This window comes from Euleptes europaea, chromosome 15 (assembly GCF_029931775.1).
Source record: "Euleptes europaea isolate rEulEur1 chromosome 15, rEulEur1.hap1, whole genome shotgun sequence".
Lineage (NCBI taxonomy): Eukaryota > Metazoa > Chordata > Lepidosauria > Squamata > Sphaerodactylidae > Euleptes > Euleptes europaea.
In genome coordinates, this window is record NC_079326.1 from 16574049 (window position 1) to 16600802 (window position 26754).

At 42.2% G+C, this 26754-nt stretch overlaps 1 protein-coding gene across 1 annotated transcript in view; it reads right to left on the reverse strand.

Moving 5' to 3' along the window:
• Positions 1-26754, reverse strand: part of DPP10 (dipeptidyl peptidase like 10) — a 749561-nt gene that overhangs the window by 136839 nt on the left and 585968 nt on the right. Inside the window, exon 5 of the mRNA XM_056861104.1 lies at positions 26633-26707. Within this exon, the coding sequence (XP_056717082.1) occupies positions 26633-26707 (75 nt within the window). The remainder of the gene's footprint in view (positions 1-26632; positions 26708-26754) is intronic.

The window sequence follows — 26754 nt, forward strand, 5'->3', positions numbered from 1 at the left end:
ACGCAAGTATATACGGTACTAAAAAACCCTCAGATTGGTATATTAAAACTTCCGGTTTGGTTAAAACGGTGTATAAATGGTTCAATTAACCACTTTCTCTCCGAGGCATACCAATCGCAATGAAATAATACATGAGAAACTGTCTCTATGGAGTCGCTTGAACAGGGACAGAGTCTCATGGAGCGGGGAGTATGGAGGAATCTGCCATATAGTAGCGAGGAGGGAAAGGCATCAAATCTTGCCCTTGATAGGGCCCATCTATGGTTTGGGTTGGAAATATTGGCCAAGTATGAAGCTGGAGCCAAACCCGAACCAGGATTCAGGTGGTTGTAAAAAGGGGGTGCTACTGTACTTTACTTTTTCTTTCCATTTAGTCCCGGACATGCTTTGTTCCAAGCTCCTCTTCTTCAAGCAGCCCAATCCTAATGGGGGTTGGTTGGTTAAGGTGTGCCCCGGGACAGTGCCGCTGTGCCGCCTCCAGAGTGGTTTGCTGCTGAGCACAGCAAGCCAAAAAGCAACTTTGAAGAAAGCCCTGTCGAACTCTCCATAGAGTTCCATGGGGCAACACCTGCCTTTTTGCAGGCGTAACTTGGCCCCAGCAAAAAGGGGCACTCTTGCGCTGAAAGGGCTTAGAGAGCTGACTAAAGTCAGTTCTGCCCCCGAGGACGTCCCTTTAGACGCCAGTGTGAGCCCCTGCACTAGGAAAACACTGCCAGCGAGCTGCTGCACAGCTCCCCAGAGCCAGCGTAAGTGCCCCTGCGCTGGCATTTGTGCCACTGTAGCCGGCGCAAATGGCACTAATGCCAGCGCAGAGGTCATGCCAGCTCCTTTCCCCTTCCCTCCCCTCCCGTTAGGATGGCGCAGTTAATCTCACATCATCAATTGCTGGCTCTTATAACAAAAGACAAAACAATGCCTTATTTCTGATCCTGTGCTCCATTTTCATCAAGTTGGCAGAATTCCCAAAAGGAAGATCATTATATGCAAAGACATGATAAATTATGCTTCCTAATCATTATGGCACACAGGGAGATATTCTCTACAGAATCTTGTTCTTTTAAGTCTCTGCCATTACCACTTGTACTGAATGAATATAAATAAAAGCAAAGTACAATTAGATGTTGCTGGTGAACATCCTTCAAATAAAAACGTGTGGACATTTAGAGCATAATGGCACCTTAAAACATCCTCCACTTTTAAAGAGGTGGTTCACTAATAAGATTTGCAACCTCCTTAAGTACGAAGAAATAAGTCGTATTGATTTCAGTGTGGCATGTTTCTAAGTAAGTGTATTTTACAATTACAGCCTTTTTCTTTCTAGGGACTCACTAACGTCTCCTATTTCATAATCTATAAATCACATTCATTTTCAGGTTTGCTAGCGGGAAGATGATTGTGATGCAGTTAGCCTCCTTAGAAATGATCAGGGGGTGTTCAATGCTGAAACCCCCGCCCCCAACACACATTACTGTTTTGTCAGCTGGCTACATCATATAGATTTCCTCCCTCCCAAGCCACTTCTGCTGTGGTAGTGGTATTTGTGGTGTTGCTGTTGAAAAGGGGATGGGTGAAGACTATTGTGGCAATTCTTATCTCTGAATCTTAGGACTAATGGATGTTCCTATCTTATAATAAAACGATCTTTGATCTCTGCTAAAATGGTCAAAATAACTCTAGAACTAGGACTGGGGAAAATGGAAGAGTACCTTTTAATCTGATCTAGAAGACATTGTTAACATAAAGAAACGTAATCAATTATATTGATAGCATAAAGTGATTGAAACCTAATTGAGATATAAGAATAATTAAGATCAGACCATATCACGATGGGATAGAATACTTTATTAAGAGGCGGACGGAGGTGATGGGGAAGTCAATAAATTCTCCTTTATTTTTTATTTTTATTTAGCACTTAAACAATTATAACAACGTTACCTATGATTTAGTTTTTAATATTACATATATTGTTGTTTGTTAACATGGAAAATTTATATTATAAAAACCAATAAAATTTTCAAAAAAATAAAAATAACTCTAGAATGGTCCTAATATTTGTGATTTTGTTCTAGGAAAGGCTCTACATCCCCACATCATGCAACATGATCAATAACCACAGATTTACATCCCAGTAGCATATCTTAGATCATTTTAGAGTTTTAAACAAATATATTCTTTCCTTCTCTGTAAAATAGTGCTCCAAGTGTGACAGATATCTAATTTACCTTTAAACGCATCCAACTGTGAGTATTCTAAAGTATCCCATGGAAACATGCTCTGTGTCCTAACTAATGTTATGGTTAAAAAGCAGGTAAAAATAAAATAAGGTAAGTCAAAATTAGTTAAGCCATTTTGGGACACAATAATATGATTTTTTTAAAAACAGAATGAAAACCTTGGGTTGGATCCTCCATATGTGCAAGTGGAAAGAGCTCATGAAAAAAAAGAAAAAAAGAAAGAAAAAAACCTTCCCTGCTTTCTTCTTTTCCCAACAGCTCCTTGAATTCCCTGAAAATCATGTGCTAAGGCTCAAAAGACCGACCCTCAAAGCATGATGGGCTGCAGTGAGAACGGGAAGAAAACAGAATCACTTGCTTGCTTGCTTGGGCATGTTATGGTAACACGTTCTTGTTGCTTCCAATCATACCTATCAATATCAGAACTAATAGTTACATCTTTTTCATATAGGATTGCCAGCCCCCCTTCCCAGCCCCCAATGGGGGTTGAGGGGTAAAGTTGCCAGATCCCGGTTGGGAAACTCCTGGACCTTTGGGGATGAAGCCTGGGGGGGACAGGGACCTCATTGGGGTACAATGCAATAGACTCTGCCCTCCAAAGCATCCATTTTCTCCAGGGGAACTGATTTCTGTAGCGTGGAGATGAGCAGAAGCTGCTGCCTCACCTCCATCAGCTGCTGTGGAAGCAACTCTGGAGGCAGGTGGGCAAAGGAGAAGAAGCCCCCATTGTCGGCTTCCTCCACTGAAACAGCACAACTGCAGGCAGGAGGGTGAGGGAGTGGGAGTTGCCATCCCCTACCATGTAAATCAGGAAGTCATTGTGGGAGGCAGGCAGGTGGGGCTCTTCACCTGGGTGGGCTGGCTGGTGGGTGGGTTGCCCGCCAAGCAAACAGGGGAGATAAGGGCAGGATCCCCACCATGAGTCTTGTGGGTCCCCACTTGTAGCATCATAAGATATGAGATCTTTCAATTTCAAAATACCACTTTGGAAATGAGCTGCCTTGATAAACAGATTTTAATTTGCAATCATCCCTCCATACATCTGAATAGCTGGTGTTGACATTAATAAAATATTTCCACATTTAGACATAAGGAGTAGGAATAAAGAAATATGCCTTCCTACATATCCATAAAATAGTAGCATCAAACCTGCACATTTTACATGCTTGTCTCTTGCTACGCCTGCTATAGGAAGCATTTCTTTGGTGACCACAAGGTGATTAAAAGAAATTGCTGCTTATGTGGGCTTTCTGCAGTGTCTCTGGCACTTGCTCAGAACACAACAGCAGGGCTCCTTGCCTATCTAGAAAAACATAGTACACCTGCACTGCGTTCTTTTCATTAGTTGCCTGTTGAGCCATGAATTGAATTTAACCCTGGCAGCATTTAAGGACTTGCCTGAATGTTATAATTCTGCCTCTACTGAAGACCTATTGTGCCTAGATATTTGCATTGGCAATAACCAATTCTAAGCACCATCTCTCATTTTCATATTATTAATGGGTGAGGAAAGAGGTCATTAATGCATTAGGGCCATCTACTCCCTGATCTTACACAGATTTATTTAAAAGTATGTCTCAGCATAAGACACACAGAAGTGTATGTAGTATTCAGTCTTATTCTAATACCCATTTTTTAAACCCTTCCTTAACTTTAGGAAACAGCTAGTGTTTAAAAAAATATTGTAGGGTTGTTGTTTTTTAAGAGTTTTTGTTAAAAGTTATACTGAGATTTTTCCCCTTAATTATTTTTGTTACCTCCATTCCTTTAATTGAAGCATTTTCATGGTACTTTATTATAATTTATTATACTATTACTCCCTATTTTTTTAAAAAAAAGTTTTCTAATAAAGATGAGGCAAAGGAGAGGAAAAATATTTAGACCTTTGCAGAAAAAAATCTATTACAATCCTTTACTGCCTGCTCCGCGTTCTTTCTTTTTTATCCAGTGGTAACAAAATTATAATATACATGCAAATGTGCACACAGCTACTGGATTAAAATCATCTGTTTCCCCAAATTTATGTACACATTTTCCTTGGCTTCAGATTTAATACATTGTACTTTGTCAATTTTTACTTCAAGTATCCTTTCTGTGAGTATTTGGGACACATTTATAATTTAATCTTTAATCCTTTCCACATTAGGTATTCAAAGGTAGGTGTACAATGAAACTGTTAAGGTGTTTCTCCCATGAAGGTGTGCAAAGGATTCCAGGATGTAGCCTTGGATTAATGCTTAATCCATTCCTTTTCAATATGTTCTGCACAAGAGGCGGAGCTAGGGTTGCCAGGTCCCTCTTTGCAACCGGCGGGAGATTTTGGGGGCAGAGCCTGAGGAGGGTGGGTTTTGGGGAGGGGAGGGGCTTCAATGCCATAGAGTTCAATTGCCAAAGTGGCCAATTTTCTCCAGGTGATCTGATCTCTATCAGCTGGAGATCAGTTGAATTAGCAGGAGATTTCCTGCTACTACCGACAGTTGGCAATCCTAGGCAAAGCTCTGAACCCGATCTCCCATATGCAAGCAATATATAGTTCTAGATCTTTTGTTAAGGCAATTTCTAAGGCAAAAACAGTTTTTGCAAGATGAAACACCATAACGCATATCTAATACCATGCATTTAACATTTTATAATTGTATAATATGGATATTCATTCAGAACATAATTCATGAAAATCTTGTCTCAACATGACTTGTTTGTTAATCTTGGAAATCTAGCTCATCTAAATTGAGTCACCTTCAGCTTCTGTTAAGGAACCAAATAGGCCACATCCAACCATTAATTATGGTAGTATCATGTTGCCTGTGGCTACACTGTTTTCAGTTTCCATATTGCCATACCTTCATTAGCTAAGGCAATGAGGGATAGATAGGGATCAGTGATGAGAGAAAGTGAAAGCAGATGCAGGGTTGACAAATCTCATCCAACCAAGTTTACAGTTGTGAGAAAGAGGATCATGGTTCCTGGTCACAGCAAGCACTTACTCCAATCAGTGCATTACACCAAACATTAAAACTACGAAAAGGGATGTGCATCAGGGGTTTCTGCAATGAAGTATTCCTGGCACATGGCACCCACATGACAACTAAAAGGGAAGGCACCCAAACTATCCTGAATCGACATAACATAATGCAAAGAAGGGCAGTCTGAGTGATCTGTGCTTGAAAAGTAGGTTACTTTAATTACCTGACCAGGACCCTGGGGGGTATGTGCTTTCTTTTCCAGTAATCTAAAAAATTGAGAACAAGCAAAAAAAAAAAAAAAAGGCCGAAAGCTGCATCTCAGCTAATAAAATGTATAATAATGTGGTATGACCAAGTCATGACCGAGTTTCTAGGCATGTTATACGAGTCAGAGATCAAACAGCAACATCTCGGGAATCAGACAAAATGGGGCATGACTCATATCTAAGTGAAGAATTCAATCAAGGTGAGTTCAGCTAGGGACCATGTTTGTGTCAACATTCTCAGCATCTTAGTTTTAATTGTGGGAATTGTTATTTTTCAAGATGCTGCTACGTCAGACCACAAAAATGTCAAGTATACACAGCTAAAGAGACTCTGAAATAGGACTTTTACAATGGGGATCTGTAACGAACTTGTGGGTAGGTGGCATCTTATTCCCCCGCCTTTCCTTCCTCACATCCCACCCCTCCCCCACCCCACTCCCATCCTCACTGCTCTGCTGACCCATCCAGACATCCTCGCTGCCACCTCTCCTTGCCTCCCCTCTCTCCCACTGTACTGCCCAACCCCAATCCTCGCTATTTTTACCCCCTCACTCCATTTTCAGTGCTCTGCCCCTTCCCCAAATCTTCGGTGCTCTGCTTGGCCACCTTCCCCCATCCCAGGAGAGGGTGGGCCGGCCTTTTTGTGTGTCTCCAGCTGCAGCCAATAGGGTTGCCAACCTCCAGGTACTAGCTGGAGATCTCCTGCTATTACAACTGATCTCCAGCCGATAAAGATCGGTTCACCTGGAGAAAATGACCACTTTGGCAATTCGACTCTATGGCATTGAGGTCCCTCCCCTCCTCAAACCCCGCCCTCCTCAAGCTCTACCCAAATACCTCCCGCCAGTTGTAAAGAGGGACCTGGCAACCCTAGCAGCCAGACTGGCTGTGGGGAGGCCAGCAGCACAGTGGACAGCTGCACCAGGATAGGGGGTGGCAGCAACTTTGGGAGGGGCACTGGCTGCAGTGACAACTCCAGGAGCTCAGACAACGCTCCTCTGTTTTGGGGAATTTACACCAGCCTCCACCCCCCACCCCAGATTTTTCTGCAAACCTGAAAGGTCCCCCAAGTTTGTTGAATTTTTTTCCCTTCTGTATGATTGGGCCCAATCCACAGATGGTCCCCCTTCACTGTTAGATATAAGATGTAGATACAGTGGATGCAAGAAAAACTGATGTCAGGGTTTGGATTCTGTCAAAAACACGTCAGTGAGACAGATACCCCATTTCAACTAGACACTGCCACTTAAATCAACATATTATCTGAAGAGGATTATAAAAGTGTGTCAGTATGGTTAAAACTATGAATTACAAAAATAAACCTTTTGGTAATTCTGAAACAGATATCTCAGTATTGTGTGTGTGTGTGTGTGTGTGTGTGTGTGTGTGTGTGTAAAGTGCCGTTATGAGGTTTTCAAGGAAAGAGACTAACAGAGGTGGTTTGCCAGTGCCTTCCTCTGCACAGCAACCCTGGTATTCCTTGGTGGTCTCCTATACAAATACTAACCAGGGCTGACCCTGCTTAGCTTCTGGAGATCTGATGAGATCAGGCTAGAATGGGACATCCAGGTCAGGGCATCTCAGTATTAAGAAGCTATATTAGTAAAGTACAACAATGTTGGGCACAAGATTTTGTTCACTGTTGTATCTAAGAATATGACATCAATCCAGAACCTAGCAGCTTGCGAAAAATTAAAACTGAAAACTAAACTGAAATGGCCTTTGTTCCCCTCGTGGATGACCTGTGCTAGGAGATGGATGAGGACTGCAACCCTCTTAATTCTCCTTGACCTCTCAGCAGTTTTGATATCATCAATCAGGATGTGAGATCTCATCTTATTAAACTATAGATAAACTAAGCAGCTGTGGGGGAACCTGATAGGTGTAAGTATACCTGTCTACATGCAAAGGGAGGCACATAAAAAAAAAGCCGAGCATGTGGGTGATCGAAGGCATACACACTGCTCACCAATCTTACCTCACTGATAAGTGCTTGACTGTTAGGGTTGCCAGGTCCCTCTTCACCACTGGCGGGGTTTTTTTGGGGTGGAGTCTGAGGAAGGTGGGGTGTGGGGAGGGGAGGGACTTCAATGCCACAGAGTCCAATTGCCAAAGCAGCCATTTCCTCCAGAGGAACTGATCTCTATCAGCTGGAGATCAGTTGTAATAGCAGGAGATCTCCAGCTAGTACCTGGAGGTTGGCAACCCTATTGATTGTTCGAAGTATTTTTATTTTTTCTACCCAATCTGCAAGTGCAAATTGTGATTGCCTCTAGAATGGAAAAGCTTTTTTTCTACCCACCTAAAGGTTAGGAAAAAGACTCCTTTGTAGGTGCAGAATAACACCTTAAGAATTTCACCCCAGTTGGTTGGGAGAAAAGCAGATAAGAATATGTGAATAGTTACAGGCAGGAATGTGTAAATATCACCTGGATACAATAATGACTTCAAACATGGGTGACATATTCTAAGGCAGAACAATGAATAAAAGGTTGCAACATAACTATTTCAAAGAACCTGCACAAAGGCAGATAAATCCAAGTACAATTTCGTGCACACTCTTATTCTGAAAGGAAGAACATAGGCATGGCATCAATCGCCATGTGGCTAACATACCATGCCATTTTCATAGCATGAAACAAATTCAATAGGCAATTTCAAATAGCCAGATATCAAGGATAAGAGGAACCTTCCACACGAAAAATAATTTCACAGTGCTGTTTTACAACTACATCCCCTTCATGTTAATAAATGTGAATAGCTTGGTCTTTGCAACACTTCTGTAAGATTTGAACTTTATTGTTTGCATCAAGCGCCGTTAACTCCCACTCCATAGGATACCTCAGCATGACTTTTCCCAGTGATCTCATACACAGCATGTAATTCAAATAAAGAACAGAATCTGCAATAGAAGCCCTCTTTTTCTTTAACTTCTGATTTAAAAAAAATACAACTTCAGAAGAATACCATCTCCCACATGATCCAAAACAAAAAGAAAAATATTATATATTCTGTGAAAGGAAATAGTAGAAACTCAACAGCTTGTACTTCTCTTCATGCTCAATTGTAATACTGTAGTTAAGATGTTACCAAAGCATTTTTGTGCTGGAAGTTCATTGTGAAAGAATCGATGGTTAAAAACTCTACCATGAACCTACTACAATATTTTTTTAAAAAAAAACACACTGTTTTGAGCGCAAACTTCAGTACATTTCTGTCTCTGTATATATTTTAATATATAGTTCTCACAGTATAGTGTGTCCTTGGGTATATAAGAATTTCTTTTCTGAATTAAAGCCAAGCAAGCTAAACAAAGCTAATCTTAGTTGCTAAGACAGAAGCAAGTGGGAGAGAGTGAGAGATAAACAAAGCAACGTTAAACACCAGTAAGGCTGAAACATCAAAGACTTCAAGTGTAAGCTTGAATTTAAGAACAACAATGAATGGGAAAATGTCTTTGAAAAGGCAAAGGAGGGATTCAGACTCACCACTATCCTCACAAAGACTTGGGAAGCAGCTTCGAATTGAGGACCCTTTTTGGAATTATTTGGTGAGTTTTCGTCTCCCACTGCTAATAGATTTACGGCTTTAAGGCAAATTAAGGATCAAGACACTACCAGACAATTCTTCCCAGTTGCAAGAGATGGTTTTAGAAGAGGTTTGTAGAGAAGAAGGAACTTCCCCTCCCCTGGTAGACAATGGGGGGTCTGATAAAACTGATAATATTGACATAGTGATAAAAGAAGTAGGAGCCGAGGGGCTCACTAGAGGTGACCTACTTAAGATAGTGGGGGATCAGTGCCTCCTGACTGCAGAAACTGTGATTGATATTTATCAGCAACTAAATAACATCTCAAATAAACTCGAGGATTTAAAGACCTTACTGGAAAGAGAGATTGTGCTGTCAAGTGATAGGTTTCAGAGTGCAACAAACAGCTCTTCTGAGCATTCAAGGAATAAGTGGAGGAAGATCTGTCCCACCAGAAAAGAATCATCCCCTGATAATGTAGCTGATAATCTTTTGCTGCAGAAGAATGCAGTAGTTTTAGAAATTGCTCAGAACCCTTTAAATCAAGGTCGCTGGACAAGCAGGAGGGAGAGAACTCGCTTGGTGAGCCAGCTGCTCCGCATCGAACCCAACTATGTGGATTTAAAGCAGATAGAGAAACTCCCTGATTCTCCCCAAGGCTGGAGAGTACTACTTTCATTTAATTGTAGTACCATTCCACTCATGTTGCTGAGATGAGGAGGCTATTAGCTTCCTGGCAGATCCGCCCAGTCAGGGTGTTTGTAGAGGTGGGGCAAAGACCACTGTTGTCTTGGGCAACTGGGAATAAACGAGGTAAAACTGGGGCGACGGCCCCTGTTTGGACTACTAAGAAGAAGAGCCCCACGCTGCCAGTAAGAAGGTCCCCCAGTCATCCAGGGCAACCAGAAAGCCAATCTCAAAACTCACAGAAGCGGAAGAGATAAAAATCAGGGCAGCTAAATTTCCATCAAAGGGATGCCCAGAATAGTCTGCCCGTTAGGACAGAATGCTCTATGTCTGATCTGCCATGCCTGGCGGAATCGACAGGTGAACCCACTCTAGACAGATATAAACAACTTACCAAAATATGCAATAGTCCCAAAGGGAAAGAAGAGACCACTGTTTCCTGCCATTCAGTGCAGGACAGGAACAAACCTTTAATGTTGAGGAACTCCAGCAACAGCCCAGGGCAGGACGACTCTGCGGACCCGACTAATTCTATTCAGGTGCTAGAAAACATTGGCTTACCGGACCATCTAGAGAACCAATTTAGTGAAATTCCTAAAGGTCAACTTGAGGCTCCACATGAGGAAATAAACCATATGGAAGAGATTGAAGAGGAAGAGATTGGAGAGGAGGAGATGGAAATGATCTCTAAGCATCTGCAGGACTTCTTAGATCGTATGGCTAAAGTCTGGACCAACATTGATTAGAGCGCAGCTCTGGAATCCCTTCTTCTCCCTCAATTCTATTGTCCACACTTTTCCTGATGGCCTCTGGAATGACAACTACTGTTCCTGTTTGTTCACCTGGATGTGGGAGCAGGAGCTGAAGGTTTAGAGGAAAGGAGTCCCTGAATTTTGTAGTGAATCCCACACCATAAGAGAGCATGGTAGATACAGCAGTTGTGGGTTCTGACTATTTGACCATGGGTTGTGGGTTCTGACCATTTGATTATTCTGACTGTGTGTTCACATGAGCTCTGGAAGTGCTATGGTTCATCGGCAGTGTCAGTCCATTTCATGCTGGAACCTTCCTTGTGGTTTGCCTGTCTCCCCCACCCCAACCCACCCCACCCCGGAGCCAGAGCCCAATTGTTTGGATTTTTTTAACCATAAAATCAATTGCAGTGTCTGGCTGTTGTAGGGCTCCTGCCCTTTTAGTTTTTTTTCTTTTTCTTTTCCTGTTGCTGTAGGCTTAGTTTTGTGTGTTTTTGCTGCAACTTCCATTGTTATTTGATTTTGTTGTTTACTGTTTTGTAGTATTTTGAAATTAAGCCTCATGCCCTTTGTTTAACTATATATTTGTAAATAAACAGTTTATAAAAAAATTAAAAAAAATATTGCAGTATTGGAAGGAACACAGAAACAGAAAGGAGACCATCTAAAGTCCAAGTATTAGGGATTAATTGGGTGATATGTCAGGGCGCCAGTTACACTGCTGGGGGTATTCATTTTTTTCTATTTCAAATTTTGTGTTCCCCTTTGATTTTAATGTCAAACATAATTTCTATGTAACCGGCCCCCCACCGCCAATTTTTAGGCAGAATGGGTTGAGGCAGGCATTTGGCACCCGGTAAAGCGGGTCATATGATAAAGTGGACATTAGTAGTATATAAATAATAAATAAAATCACATTGGAAAAAAAAAGAATTTATTTTATGTCATCCACAAGCTATTTCCCAGACAGCTTGACATATATGAGAATGCACGTAACACAGAAAATTGCCTCCATGAACTTAATTCTCCATGTACATCAAAGGTCATATGAGACAATGCTCTTTGAAAGAGATGCTTCCTTGGTTTTCAGATTAGCTGAACTGGGTTTGCTTTTGCCATCTTTTCCTCCCATATTGAATATTGTTACATTGATTATAAGCCAGCATCTTAACTACAGTATCTTTTGAAAGCTATTTCTTTTAAGTTAAGATGTGGGTGCTGTTTATTGTTTAATGTACAGTAGAGTTGTTGAAAATGATTTTTACTGTACTCCACCTTGGGTCTTGCTTTGCAGGAGAAAGGTGGGGTAAAATAAACAAATAAATAAGTGTAAATCTGGAAATGTTTTGAAGATGAAACAGGCAACTGAAACCAACAGTCTCATATGAAAATAAATCACAGAAGAAAAATATGCAATCTTAAAAACACTTTCTTGGGAGTAAGCCACACTGAGTAGACCTGACTAGAATTCTGAGTAAACATACTTAGGATAGCACTGTCAGGTATTTTAATAAATGCTCTGAGCCAATCAATATTAATTACAGGCAGAGTAGGAAAGTCCTGAAGGGACTGGGGGGGGGGTGGACATGGCTCAGTGTCAGAGCATCTGTTTTGCAGGCAGAAGGTCCCAATCTCAATCCACAGCATTTTCAGTTAAAAAGGATCAGGCAGTAGGTGATGCGAAAAACCTCAGCCTGAGACCCTGGATAGCCACTGCCATTCTAAATAGACAATACTGACCTTGATGGTCCAGGGGTCTGATTCAGTATAAGGCAGTTTCATGTGTGCATATATAATTTTGATAGCCATTACATTTTATGCTAATTTGATATACTATCCTCTCTCAAGGTTAAACAAAGAAATAAAACCCTTCAAATATTTTTTGAAGGAGCTCTAGTCTGTGTGCTCACTTTCCATGCATCAGTTGCTATTAATAATGGGCAAGTTTCCACGGATATCTCAAAGTGAGCTCTGATAAAGCAATTCCTTTCCAAATAATAATAATAAAATAAATCATTTTATTTCTAAAAACCTATTCTGAAATTCAGCCCTCTCATATTCCCAGTTTCATCACTGGAGTGTAACAGAACATGACCACCTTACCCTAATCTCCCTGAAGTATCCTGTGTGCCTAATCCCCCCTCCCACCCCCCAGATACACATACTCCCTTTCCTTTCCCCGAGGTCTTTCAGGAACTGAACAGCCTTAGTGGTTGGGGACAACCACAGTAATTGGTGGCTTGTCTTCTTAGTAAGGCAATTATTATTTCAGCATGTAGGTTGGGCATTTACCTCTTAACTGGCGGAGCCTAAGGGGGCCAGGGTTTGCAGAGGGGAGGGACTTCAATGCCATAGAGTCCAGTTGCCAAAGTGGCCATTTTCTCCAGGTGAACTGATCTCTGTCAGCTGGAAATCAGTTGTAATAGCAGGAGATCTCCAGCTACTACCTGGAGGTTGGCAACCCTAACAGGAATGCATGCAGCTGCCTTATACTGAATCACTGGGTACCCAAGGTTGGGTGAAAATAATATATATATAAGTCTATGTATAAATACTGAAAGTATAATTTATTAGAAGCGTTATGTAAAATTTAAAATTATTTAAAAGCATTAAAATAGCACAATGACATATCCTGAGGTTGATAACTGTAACCACATACCAAACGCGTTTCGGCCTATGGGGCCTTCATCAGTGGTTGATTAAAGCCCTTTCTTAAGTCTGCACACATTTACAGAAATACATTAATGAATACAAATACAAACAGTTCAAACCCAACCAGGCATGTGTATGTGTTGTAAATTCTATTCTCAATTACTTGTTGTAATACTGTAAAACATAATTATACAGATTGGAATCCTCAATTCATCATTAATCTAACTTGAATAATTACTTAGCTATGTATATTAAATATACCAATGTATAAACACATACCTAGTTAGTATAAGTCTCTCATATACTATGTGTGCAGGTATCAACCTAGTAAAGCAGCGTCAAACTGGTGATCCTATTCCACTCTAAATAGTGTTGGGAGGGTGATGCAAGCTCTATGACTCAGCACATCTGTAGTTAGGTGATGCATCACCTAATTAACAATGGATATGCCATTGTGCTATTTTAATGCTTTTAAATAATTTTAAATTTTACATAGCGCTTCTAATAAATTATACTTTCAGTATTTATACATAGACTTATATATATTTTCTTTTCACCCAACCTTGGGTACCTAGCTTTTGTTTTTAGGTTGGGTTTTATTCCCCTCCTTTTTTTCTTCCATTCTTATACTGAATCACACCATTGGTCCATCAAGGTCAGTGTTGTCTACTCAGACTGGCAACAGCTCTCCAGTGTGTCAGGCTGAGGGCTTTCACATAATTTGTTACTTAATCTTTTTAACTGGAGATGCCAACGATTGAACTTGAGACCTTCTGCATGCAAAGCAGATGCTCTAGCACTGAATCTTAACTTAAAATAAAGCTTTCAAAAGATATTGTAGTTAATATGTTGGCTTATAAGCAATGTAACAATATTCAGTTACCAATTTAAAAGAGAAAGAAATCAAAAAGGCCCACAGTGGCAGGGGGGAGGATGCCAGGGATGCCAGGGACAATGTCAGGGATGCCATTTGGATGGGAGAATCTCCTACCCCTGCTTTCTTTTTAAAATTTGAAGGAGAGGGACTATCGGCTGCCTCTGTCCCTTGAAGTTAAAGGGTCTCTTAGTCCAGGGGTCCCCAACACACAGCTTGCGGGTGCCAGGGTGCTCGTGGACACCTTTTCTGGTACTTGCTGGTAGGGTTGCCAGGTCCTTCTTCGCCACTGGCAACTTTCCATCCCAAGCAACAGCACCTAGGACAAAAGCAGGCTGGCTGGCTTGAAGCAGGGGTGAGGGAAGAGGGTTGCAGGGTCCCTCTTCGCCACAGGAGGGAGATTTTTGGGGCAGAGCCTGAGGAGGGAGGGATTTGGAGTGGGACTTCAATGCCTGATAAAAAGGAGACCTACTTGCAATCGTCCTTAGATTTACAAGCAAATTAAGACTATTCTTATTTCACCCAACAGTACTTATTTGTGTTGTTAAAGACTGTGTGGGTCTTTAACGTGGCGCTTTCATATTTTGTTTATGTTTATATTAAACAATATATTTTGAGTATTTGTAATACATATTTTGGCAACTCTTCAAAAATTATTTATGTTCCTGTCAAAATCTGACCAGAATCTCTCTCTCACTGTACACATCACATATGCAATGAGTTCCCACCAGCCCTTTAGCACCAACTGTCATTGTTAAAGAAACAGCGTGGGCTGAAAATGTCTGGGCTCATGAGAGAAGGGCTCGTCTACAGCATTCTTTTCCCTTTTGCATAACTGTGTTAAATGCCCGCAAAACGAAGACAGATACAGCCAGATGAGGGGTTCTTAGCTAGCGCACGAATACTTATTTTGTGTGTATGCAAGAAAATGTTTTCAAACAATATTTTAAAAGGCACCCCATTAAGCAGAGCTTCTGTCTGAAATGATGAAGAGCTATTGTCAGAGTTATGCATAACCTTGCTCCCTGGCATTCTGTGGTTGGCTCTGCCTCCCACGGCAGCCGCTTTGTGGTTGCACCCACCACCTTCTGTCAGCACTCCAAATGTGCCCACAGGCTGAAAAGGGTTTGGGACCCCTGCTCGCCCCTTTAAACTCCAGAGGCCAGGCCTTGCCATTGAAAGCAAAGGCCCTTTTAAATTTAAAGGGACCAGAGCTGCCAACTTGTAAATTATATGTGTACATTAAGCTATGCCTGGGTGCAAGTAGTCCTTAACAGTAAAGCCTTAGCTAGATCATACTAGTTTCTTTATAAAACCATTCCTAGCCCCTAGTCAACTGTCTGCAGGAGACAGTGGCTCCTAAGATTCTGAAATTTTGCTATTCTTGATTTGAAAGTTAGCAGCCTTGTCTTTTGTGGTTAGGATTCACAGTTTCATACAGAAATGCAGTGACCTGTGAATGCCCCAAGATAATAAGGCAAAAGTAGATGGCTGTCACATCCTTAATTTCCTTGATTATACACAGGGATTGTTATCGCAAGATGACAACTCTGAGATAACCTCCAAAATATTGAATCTGTAAACACAGTCTTACAAGTACAAATAGTGGGGGGAGAACAGAGGAGAGTGGGGGGGGGGTTAAAATGGAAGACTTAAAGATTCTTTATTACTGCTAATGTTCCTTTTAGGTAAGAAACAAGGGGGTACTTTGATTCACTTTACATAGCACAAGGATTCACACCATGATACCAGAGTACAAAGAGTCATAGGGTCATATATAAATGTTTACACCATGTTATTCCACCAAGTTAATTTAACTAGTAGGGCTGTGCTGAATGTTTACTTGCTTCTATTTTCAGACTGAAGACAGACTTTCATGGGATTTAGATTTTTTTTAAATTCCCCAAAAATGTAACAAGGGGAGAGAATGATAGCAGATCCATCCTGGAAGGAATATCATCCAATCAGCCTATCTTTCTGCCAAACAGGAACACCCTGATTGGTGTTTTTCAGCACAGCGTTTCAATTTTCTGCTCATTGTTCTCTCCCAAACAGAAAGAGATAAAGCTTTCTGATTCCGTATAAGCACAGGCGTTGTCTGTATGAGATATTTTGTTCTCTGAGACAGCACCTGCCACTGCTAGCCTGGGAGCTATACTTTGCTTGCACATTCTGTAAGGTACAGCAGAATGGGAGAATAGGGGCATAGGTTCAGCCAATAGTACATTTCTCCCCTGTCCATTGTAGGAAGCCCACATGAAGCACGGGAAAGCCTACACGTGTACAGGTCTGCAGAGACCAGGGGGAACAGAGGTCAGAGCCTCCCAGCTGGCCGTCGGGGCGCACAGAGCCGGCTCGCGTTGTTCCAGCGAGCCCAGCCGGCTCTGTGCGCCCCGCCCGCCTCCCAGCTGGGAGGCGGGCAGGGTGCACAGAGCCAGCTCACGTCGTTCCAGCACAAGCCGGCTTTCCCCGCCCTGACGGCCAGCTGGGGGGGGGGCGTCTTATGGTCAGGTGCGTCTAATGGAGCTAAAAATACGGTAATAAAAAGTTTGCAATGTAATCATACCCAGGCAGTCTTCCACAAAAGACTTCCAATAAAACAGAGGTGAAGGTGATGAGTAAATCCCTTCAGGGTACAGATTATACTCTCTTGTGAGGCTAATTATGCAGGTAGAAGCCCATTATTTTCAAGCACTTGAGCATGTCTCTTTTCCCATAGGAAAGGTCTGCAAATACTGCTGCAGACCTGGAGAGACTGCTGATCCTAAAAACGGGCACTTTGCAGCTTTGGTGACTAGACTGTGCAGCACATGTAGGAGTTACAGCAAGAGAGGGAGGCTTAGCTAAAACCTGGCATTTATGTGAAAGTAGGGCTGTCAAAAAAAAAATTCGGTACAGTTCGGATTCGGCCGAATTTGGCCCTTGTGGGTTCGGTACGTGCCGAAGTCCGAACTCCCCCACTTCGGATCCGTTCAATTCGGCGGGAATTCAAAGTTCGGGAAAAAAATTCGGCCGAATAAAGCCATTAAAAACACAACCGCGCCTTTCCACAGCTCTGGGGGGGGCATTTTTGGGCTTAGAGGTCCCAAACTTTCAGCAGAGATTCAAAGGACGTATATTGAAAGACTCCCCAAGTTTTGTAAAGATTGGGTCAGGGGGGGCTGAGATATGGGCCCTGAAAGGGGTCCCCCCCACCCTTAATGTGTATCTCTCAGCAGAGCTTGCCGCCCACGCACAAAGCTCCCGCCCCGACAAACAGCTGATGAGAGCAAGGGCGGGGCAGGTGCTAAGAACTTTGCAAAGCAACACAACTGAAAAGCAACACCTTTGCAAACATGCAAAGGGCGGGGCAGGTGTGAAGAATTTTGCAAAACAATACAACTGCAAAGCAACACAAGCACGCAATGCAACACCTTTGCAACAGTGCAAAGCAACACCTGACACCTGGGAGTTTGCATACCATGGAAAGGGACAGAGGCAGCTAGCTATGCATAATGAGCAGGAGGGGGTGGAATTTCTCCTTTTGCATTGGACTTGGGACCAGGCAGATGCATTCTTTAAGTCACCATTTGAAAACCAGTTTTGAGCAAGCATCAAAATAACCTAACTGATCTTATGAATGAGGAAAAACCTGAAGAATAAAAATGAAGCCCCCCCTCAAACCAGGGAGAGAGAGACTGGAGGGGGAACACACACCCCAGGCAGAACCGGCAAAAGCCCCCTTTGGCTTCCCCCCCCCCCACCCACAGAAACTGCTCCCTCCCCACACACACACACAGACTCTGCTTTCCCCCCCCACACACACACAGTAAAGAAAAAATATAGATTAAAGCCCCCAAAGGGGTCTTACAAGTTTACAAAACTTGGGTGGTCTCTTAAGAAAACCTGTCTGAATATCCCCTGAAAGTTTGGGGTCGGTACCCCAAAAAATGCACCCCCTGCAGCCACGGAAAGGAGCGAATGTGCACAAGCACCCCCTCACACACACATGAGGATTTCCCTCTCTCTCGCTCTTTCCCCGGCCGGCCGCACATCAGCTGATTCCTCCAGTACTCAATCCTGACTGATTGGCCAGAAGAAGACCCAGCTTGGCCACCGATTGGCCGGGGGAGGAGAATGCTGCTTACTGAAGGTTATGCTGCTTACTGACGGCCCCGAATTGGCCGAATTTATTCGCGAACTCCCGAACTCGCTGAATTCGGCCCCCCCGGTTGCCCGCCAGTTTTGAGTTCGGTTCCTCCCGAACTAAAAACCGCCGAATCAAGGGAAATTCGGCTGATTTTCAGTTCGGGCCGAACCGAATTGACAGCCCTATGTGAAAGTACAACCAACCATCCTTCTCTGATAACATAATCCTAGATATGTTTTCTCATAAGTAAATCCTATTATATTTAATGATGCTTAATCCCAAGTAAATGTCCTTGATGAAGTTTTATGGAGAGAGCCAGTGTGGTGTAGTGGTTAAGAGCGGCGGACTCTTATCTGGAGAACCGGATTTGATTCCTCGTTCCTCCACATGAAGCCTGCTGGGTAGGGTCACCAAACAGATATGTTTTCTCATAAGTAAATCCTATTATATTTAATGATGCTTAATCCCAAGTAAATGTCCTTGATGAAGTTTTATGGAGAGAGCCAGTGTGGTGTAGTGGTTAAGAGCGGCGGACTCTTATCTGGAGAACCAGATTTGATTCCTCGTTCCTCCACATGAAGCCTGCTGGGTAGGGTCACCAACCTCCAGGTGGTAGCTAGAGATCTTCTGCTATTACAACTGGTCTCCAGCCAATAGAGATCCGTTCACCTGAAAAAAATGGCTGCTTTGGCAAGTGGACTTTATGGCATTGAAGTTCCTCCCCTACCTAAACCCTGCCCTCCTTAGGCTCCACCCCAAAAATCTCCAGGTATTTCCCAACCCTACTGCTGGGTGACCTTGGGCCTGTCACAGTTCTTTCAGAACTCTCTCAGCCCATTTGGAGGCGGGCAATGGCAAACCACCTCCGAACGTCTTTTGCCTTGAACATCCTATAAGGGTCGCTGTAAGTCAGCTGTGACTTGACAGCACACAACACACACACACACACACACACAAGACCCATGGAACTCAGTGGGCCTTACTTTTGAATAAATGAGTATAGGATTATGTAATTTGAGAAGCCCTGTGGCGCAGAGTGGTAAACTGCAGTTCTGCAGTCCAAGCTCTGCTCACGACCTGAGTTCTATCCCAATGGAAGTTGGTTTCAGGTAGCTGAAGGCTCAAGGTTGACTCAGCCTTCCATCCTTCCGAGGTCGGTAAAATGAGTACCCAGCTTGCTGGGGGTAAAAGGAAGATGACTGAGGAAGGCACTGGCAAACCACCCCCGTAAACAAAGTCTGCCTAGTAAACATCGGGATGTGACATCACCCCATGGGTCAGGAATGACCCGGTGCTTGCACAGGGGACCTTTACCTTTTTTAATTTGAGAAGAACAGGTGCTTGTTCCTCCTACAGGTTTTAGGTCCTTCTTCCCTCCCTGCTGCTGTTGTATCACATTACAAATGCTACCAGTAGACACACATTTAAAACAGAAACTCAACAAAGCTGGTGCTTGGTTTACCAATCAGCGACTTCTAGAAATGTAATTTGTAATACCTTATTTGAAGTATTAAATCACTTGAGAATAAACCCATGACTATCATCATCATATCGTTGTTTGGCAGCAAGATTAAAATTCAGAATTCTTGATGCTTATTTTAAGATTAACTGTTCATTTGTGGCTGAATTCATCGATACTGATGGCATCCCATTTAAATATTTAATGGGAAAGATAGCACACAACACATTTGCTGTAGCAAGCTGCTAAAGAATTTCAGCAGCAACACAGTAATAACTGGCTTTTTCAATTTAAAAGAATGTTGTCTAAATTGAGTCTTCTGCAATGCTTTGAACATGCAAATAGAAAATTATCCAATAATTTGTGAGGGCTATTTTCTAAGTTTGCCTGGGTTTACATCTGTAGATAAAGTGAAAATTGTAGATGAAGTGAATAATTAAAATTACCTAGGATCTAAAGGATTATGCAGAGTGCTTCTGCACTGAATTGTCCCTGACCCCACTTAAAGAAGCTTCCCTGACACTTGACAAGAGATTTAACATTTCCCAAAATTTTGAAGTCAGGGAAGAGAATTAATTTTTTTCCCTGGGGGGGGGGAAACACTCACTAAGAAATCTGGGTAAAATGGCAATATATGCAAGTCTTGTTGTCTTATCAACCATTAACTTGTTTAACTGCTTTAACAGCATAAAAATGTTTCATTTATAACTAGGGCTGTCATCTCTGCATTGGGAAATTCCTGGAAATTTGGGATTGGAGACTGGAGAGAGTGCAGTTTGATGAGAGGAGGGGGCTTAGTGGGTATGTGTCACCATAGATTTTACTCTCTGAAGCTGCCATTCTCTAGGACAGGGGTGGGGAACGTCAGGCCTGGGGGCCGTTTAAGGCCCGCGATATCATTTGGTCCGGCCCTTCGGGGGTCCTGGCAGTTCTCTAGCTCAGAAGGATCTAAGACTGGTGATCCACCGCCCTCCCGCGGACAGGAATAACCTCTATTCAAGGTGGATGTGAGTTTGTTTTGCAGTGAAAAGGAACCTTTTTTCCCCCTTGCAGAAGAGTCATTAGCTATGGAGCTGCTAGGACCACCCAAGAAACTGTATTAACCCTTTCCCACCCGGGTCATGGAGAAATGTATTCCCTCTGTACTACAAAAGGGCTGGAAATGGCGACAATGGAGGGGTTAAAGGGGGCAGGGCCAGAAAGCATGGGGGGGGGGGGTTCTTAGCCAGTGTGTCCTCATTTCATCCCTGCAGGCAGAGGTAGCAGGAGTTGGCTGTAGAATCCAGCCCCAACCATGCAGAGCAGGAGCAACTCCGGCATGTGGCTGGATGGTGCAACAGACTATCCTGTGCCACCAGGTGGGTGAGTGCGCCACCGGTCAGATGCCTGCCTGCTTGCCGGCACCGGGGGGGGGGTCATCTGGGTCAGCATATTTAATAAAATATGCATTCCTTTCTGTGGAATGTTATCAAGCCATCTTTCTGAGAAATTATGAATAGGCTGCATCTCTCCCGTGTACTTAATCTCTCCAGTGTACGGATTCTGGCTAAGTAAGCATCCAGAAAACACTGGCAAAATGCGTGGAAATGCACAGGGAGAGCGAGACAACCTCTGACCATCAGGAAAATCATGCATAACCGAAAGGAAGCCCCAAAGCAGTCGGTGGGGTGACCTTGAGGGAAACAGCCCTGCATAAATGGCCAATGCTTCCCTGGATCCCCAACATGTTACAAAAAACTATCCCAGTTACAGTTCTTTTTCCAAGAGTTCTTTTATATCCCAAATACTTTTTTTTTACAGGGAGGGAGAAGTAAGCAGTTAATGGCTATATTTTTGAGACCTGATTTATTAATGTGCTCTGAACAATTACTTAAAGGGGAAAATGTAGAGCTACTTCTGTAAGCTTTCTGCCACAACAAGTACAACAAAGATGAATTTCAGTACAGCATGTTGGTAAAGAGAGAGAAAACTGCAGACTCTGGCACCTTTTGTTAACACATGTATCTTGGTTTGCTCCCATATGAGTGACAGGAAAAAAAAAGATGAAAATAACAATACAAAATTTGTAGTAAATAAAAGGAAAGTATAATTTGGATGGAAATAGTTTCATAGGGTTAAAAAGCAACATATTTATATATACAGTTATGCTTTTAACTAACACCAAACTTTCCAATAGTGTTTAATCAGATTACACCAGGGGTCCCCAACATGGTACCTATGGGTACCATGGTGCCCGCTAACACATTTTCTGGCACCAGCCAAGTGTTTTTAGGAAGTGGGTGGGGCTAGGTAGGGTTTTTGCCCAGTCAGGCTTCTGATTGACTATTGGAGATTTCATTGGTTGTGCAGTTTTTTTTTTTTTAATGTTCCTTTGGCAGCAGCTGCCATCACAACACAAGGATCTTCACTGTGTTACTGAAGTTAAGCTCTGGCAATCATTTTCATGTTGGCTGTGCCTCCTGCGGCAGCTACTTTATCGCAGCCATTTTTTTGCTGTGCCCACCATGCCTTGTCTGAAATCCAAATGTGCCCACAGGCGGAAAAAATGATTTTTTGAAATAGTTATTGTACACCTTGAGTAATTAATATATAAAAAAATAAATTCATACAGAAAGATCCAGATGGTGGCTAGTGCTGAGCTTGTAGTACCAGCAACAGCGCTAGTTTTATTACCATTACATTTTCATCTCCAAACTGTATGGAGTGATTGGTAATTTAAAGTTATCTAAGATCATCAAGCCACTTAAAAGTATTTTCTGAAATCAATACTGAAAAACGTGCTTATCTGTACTTCTTCACACCTCCACGTGTTTGTTTTGTAAAGTGACTACCTCTTTCACAATACCACTTCATGAGACTCGAGCAGAGGATATTAGAGGGATAAAAAAGTGAACAAGGAATGAATAACCAGAGAACTTCCATTTCTAGTTTGCTTCAGGGATCCCATTAGCCATGCAGTGTATTGAATCTGTGCATAGGTGATGAAGATAAGCCTTCCTGAAACCTGGTCAGATGTGGAAGGGGGAAAAAAGGACAATAGCTTCTCTATGCCCTATCTAATTGGCAGACCTGTTATTCCTTTGTACATGGCAGGACGGTCTAGAATGTATTCTTCACATCCAGCTGAAACGTAAATGGCAATGGGATGATCTCTGTCATCTGTGCACTCACTTTAACACAAGGACAGTTAAATTCTTCACTTGGTAATGTATGAGAATTTTTATCGTCACAATCAAAATCACTTTTGATGACTAAGGAAGCATGCCATTGACCCATACTGGGGTGATTAAAAAATCAGTAAATTCTGCTCTGGAAAGTTGAACCCTCCAACCTTTTTCATAGCTGATCTTGTTAATGGACTACCTAAAATAACTACAACCATTGTGGATCTTCTCAGGATGCAATAGGAAAGATATCTAACATTCGTACTGAAAATCAGGTTCAGTAAAGGGTACAAATCTAAAATTTTCTTCACCAGGAATCAAGGCATTTTTTTTCAGCTCACAAAGTGAACAGAACAACATCACACAGCTGCAGAAGAATACATCTAACAGCTTTCCACATTTTGTTCAGTATGATTCATTCAATTATTACTTTTGTATTCAGTGACAGCTTATTTTCATGCAAATTTACATCCTGTTATGCATAAAGGATATACTTAATTGTGCTGAAACAACTGCAAATTTAATTAAAGTTTGCCATTCCAAGCATAAAATAGATTAAAGAAAACGCTGACAACAGAAAAATAAATATTCCACTATTCAATTTAACTGTGCATTTATTTTTAATCTAAACATCAAAATAACCATGACCCTAATTACAATTTCATGGCAAATGTCACTATGAAATGCATATCCCCATGTTGTTGTTTTTCAAACTATACTGGCTCCTTCATGTCAAAGTCCTGATGCAAAAAGTCTTCACTTCCTACTGCAACAAATATCACACAAGGAAAACAAAACTCCCGTTTTCACCTTCAGCGTTGATCTATGGTATCCTCTTCATCACCATTTGCTCTTACAAAGAGCAAGTACTGCCTTTAAATTTCTCCTAATGAGAGTCGCAACTAGGTTCTACCCTTCAGTACTACTCATGGTCTGTGTCTTCATAATTTGACCATTGTGACAATCCTATACAGAAGGTGGTTCAGGAGCTATACCCTGCCTTGAGCTTCCTGGAAGGAAGATGGGACAATGTAACTAATCAGCTCACTGGTGAAACCCTCAAGTAGAATTCTACTTTCAGTTTAGTGGCCCCAGGCAGTGGTAATGACATGCCCTGCTGGGGGCATATATGTGCTCTAAACATGTGAATGAAAAATAATCAACATTATTGGAAACAATGTGGCATAGATTAGGTCTCAAGAAACAACAAAAGAGCGTGGGGGGGAATCCTGATGGAACTCAACCAAAATACTGATTGCAAACCAAAGAGGTTGAGCTGGAAAATGTTAAAATTACTAATATATAAATTTTAATAAGGTGCACATGTAGACTAACAGCATAAAACTCCTAGTAAAGGCAAAAACTTACACATTCAGTATATACAAACATCATCATAGATTAGATTGCACATAGATTAGGTCTCCTCAATAGTGAAGAGTGAGGAAGGGGAGAAAAAATAAGTAACCGTGCAATCCTGAAGGGGGGGAGGTGAAGCTCCATAGGAGCTGGCATGACCCCATGCTGGCATAAAGTGCCCGTTTAACCCAGGATAATGGGCACTTACGCCATCCTGGGTGGCACACACACCAGTATCTGGGTGCCCGGGAGCAGACTCCAGAAGCCTCTGAAGAAGGTAGCATGGCTGCACCACGTATCTACCCCCCCCCAGGAATGGGCTGCCCGAGCACATTCCTGAGGGGGGAAAGCTCCATAGGAGCTGGTATGACCCCGCACTGGCGTAGATGCCCATTTAACCTGGGATAACAGACACTTACACTGTCTCAGGTGGCACACATGCCAGTCCCTGAGAGCCCCGGTGCGGTGTGGACCTCTGCAGATGCCATTCCAGGACCTAAATCCTGGAAGTGGCAGGAACACTGGCATCAGGGGGCGTTCCAAGGGGCGGAGCTGACGTTAGTCAGCTTCCTAGCCCCTTTCATCCTGGGAACGCCCCCTTGAGCAGTGGCAGGGCTGCACCACCTATTTTGCTATGGGACACTTCCCACTTTTCTCATTTTTCACTTTTTAAAAAGGCTTTCTTTTCGTCTGCAGCAGCTGGGAAGCCTCTGAGGAGGCGAGGTGGCTGTGCCACTCCCAGCCGCTGTGGATCCACCCTCCCCCAGAAATGGGCTGTTACTCTTTTTTTTTTTTTTTTTTATGAAAGCTGGGAATTCAGGAAATCTGGTTAGACTATCATTGCGACACTCCAGTGTTACACAGCTATTTAAGGGCCATTGCTTTTTTAAATGAAATCATTCATCAGGAAACAGGGAGTGGTTAAACCAATAGTTCCCAAACTTTTCGGGCCACCGCCCCCCTTTGTTCCACAAACTCAACCCCAGCACCCTCTACCCTATCCTATAAAAAACATTATTCAAAATAGGGATTTGCATGACACACTAAAGAAGATAATAACAATAAAATTTCAAAACAGCAACAATTAATTGCACATCTATTCAAAATCAATTAAAACTTTTTAGTTTAAATTTATTCAACAAATCTGATGAATTTGATCCAGTGGTACCAGCCATTCCAAGTCTGGGGAAAATGTTTTGATAGTTTCCACCATTTGCCAGCACAGTGCCACAGCTTGATTTACTGTAAATTAGTGAACAACACAGTTGAAGGGGCCCACCTCTCGCGCCCCCTGCTGCCCCCTTGCCTCTTAGTGCCCCCCTAGGTAATCCCACCCTCCCAGGGGTTTGTACTGCCCACTTTGGGAACCACTGAATTAAACAATGACAGTCCAATCATTGAAAAATGGGTGGGACAAAGAAAACCAATAGAAACATTATGCATTAGGAAAAAGCCGACTCAAAACTGGTTTCCAGAAACACATCGGGGTAAAAGGGGCCTCAAAAGAGCTGGAAAAAATTCAAGGGGGGGGACAAAGTACAAATTAAAGTCACAAAAATGAATGTGGAAATCTGGAGATAAACCAAAGCAGTATGGGGCCAGAACTAATGGGGGGGGGGAACCATGCAGAAAAGTTCACAGTCACCCACCCACCCAGCAGCTGCTTTCTAGTATTAAAGAAAACCCTGAGAGTTGGTGGGTTTCCTTTTTAATGTGGAGTTTGGCTCTAACCAATTAATTCATATATTCTAATGGAAGGCAAAGAACTCTGATGTTGCCACATAAGGTTTTTTTTTTCTTTTACAACATTTATATTCTGCCTTTCTGCCCTTACAAGGGTCACCAAGGTGGCTAACAAATTAGGGTATAAAATCTCATTTTAAAACCATTAAAACCAACCTAAAAGAACAATAACACATCATTAAAACCAGAACTAAAATTCATACAAAGACATAAAAACAATTAAAACATTGTACAGGAAGGAGGGATCATTTCTTGTTTTATAACGGTAGCATTTACAATGCCAACCCATGCAGACCTGCAGTGCAATTCTGTCCAGAGCCCAGTGATTTCAGTGGGTTTAAACTGGAGCATAGGATAGCCCTTTTTGATGGCTCATTTACAAATGCAAGGTATCACCCTACCAAAGCTAGTTAACAACAAACAATCAAAAATCCTTTTTTAACAAACTGGTTTATATAAAATAGAAATTTCCCCACAGAACAGCTTTAAACATATCTCAGCCAAATAAATGATTTAAAATGTTTGCATAATGTCAGGTTTTTTTTGACATAGAATTATATTACTGTAAAAGCATTAGCTATCCAAATACAGCAAAGAAAGGCAATTCTATCAAAATTATTTTACATAACTGTCAGTGGTTTCAAACCAACCTCAATCCAAAAAAGCCACTGGATCCAAAATGTGTTCCCATGTAGTTAAAACAGTATATCACCAGCATTAATGCCACTGAGAAAGCCAGTTTCATTCAAAGTTTTTATTTCACAACAGAGAATATTTTAGTGTAATTTTAAACATATTATACCTTCCCCCCATGACTAACTTACCTGTTTGATGTCATATGTAAGGAGGACATATTTTAAATCTGGAGACACTGAATACCTTGATGCTTTGAAAGTTACCTAAGAAGATAAAACAGTATTAGAGATTGTGTTACATTAAGTTATTT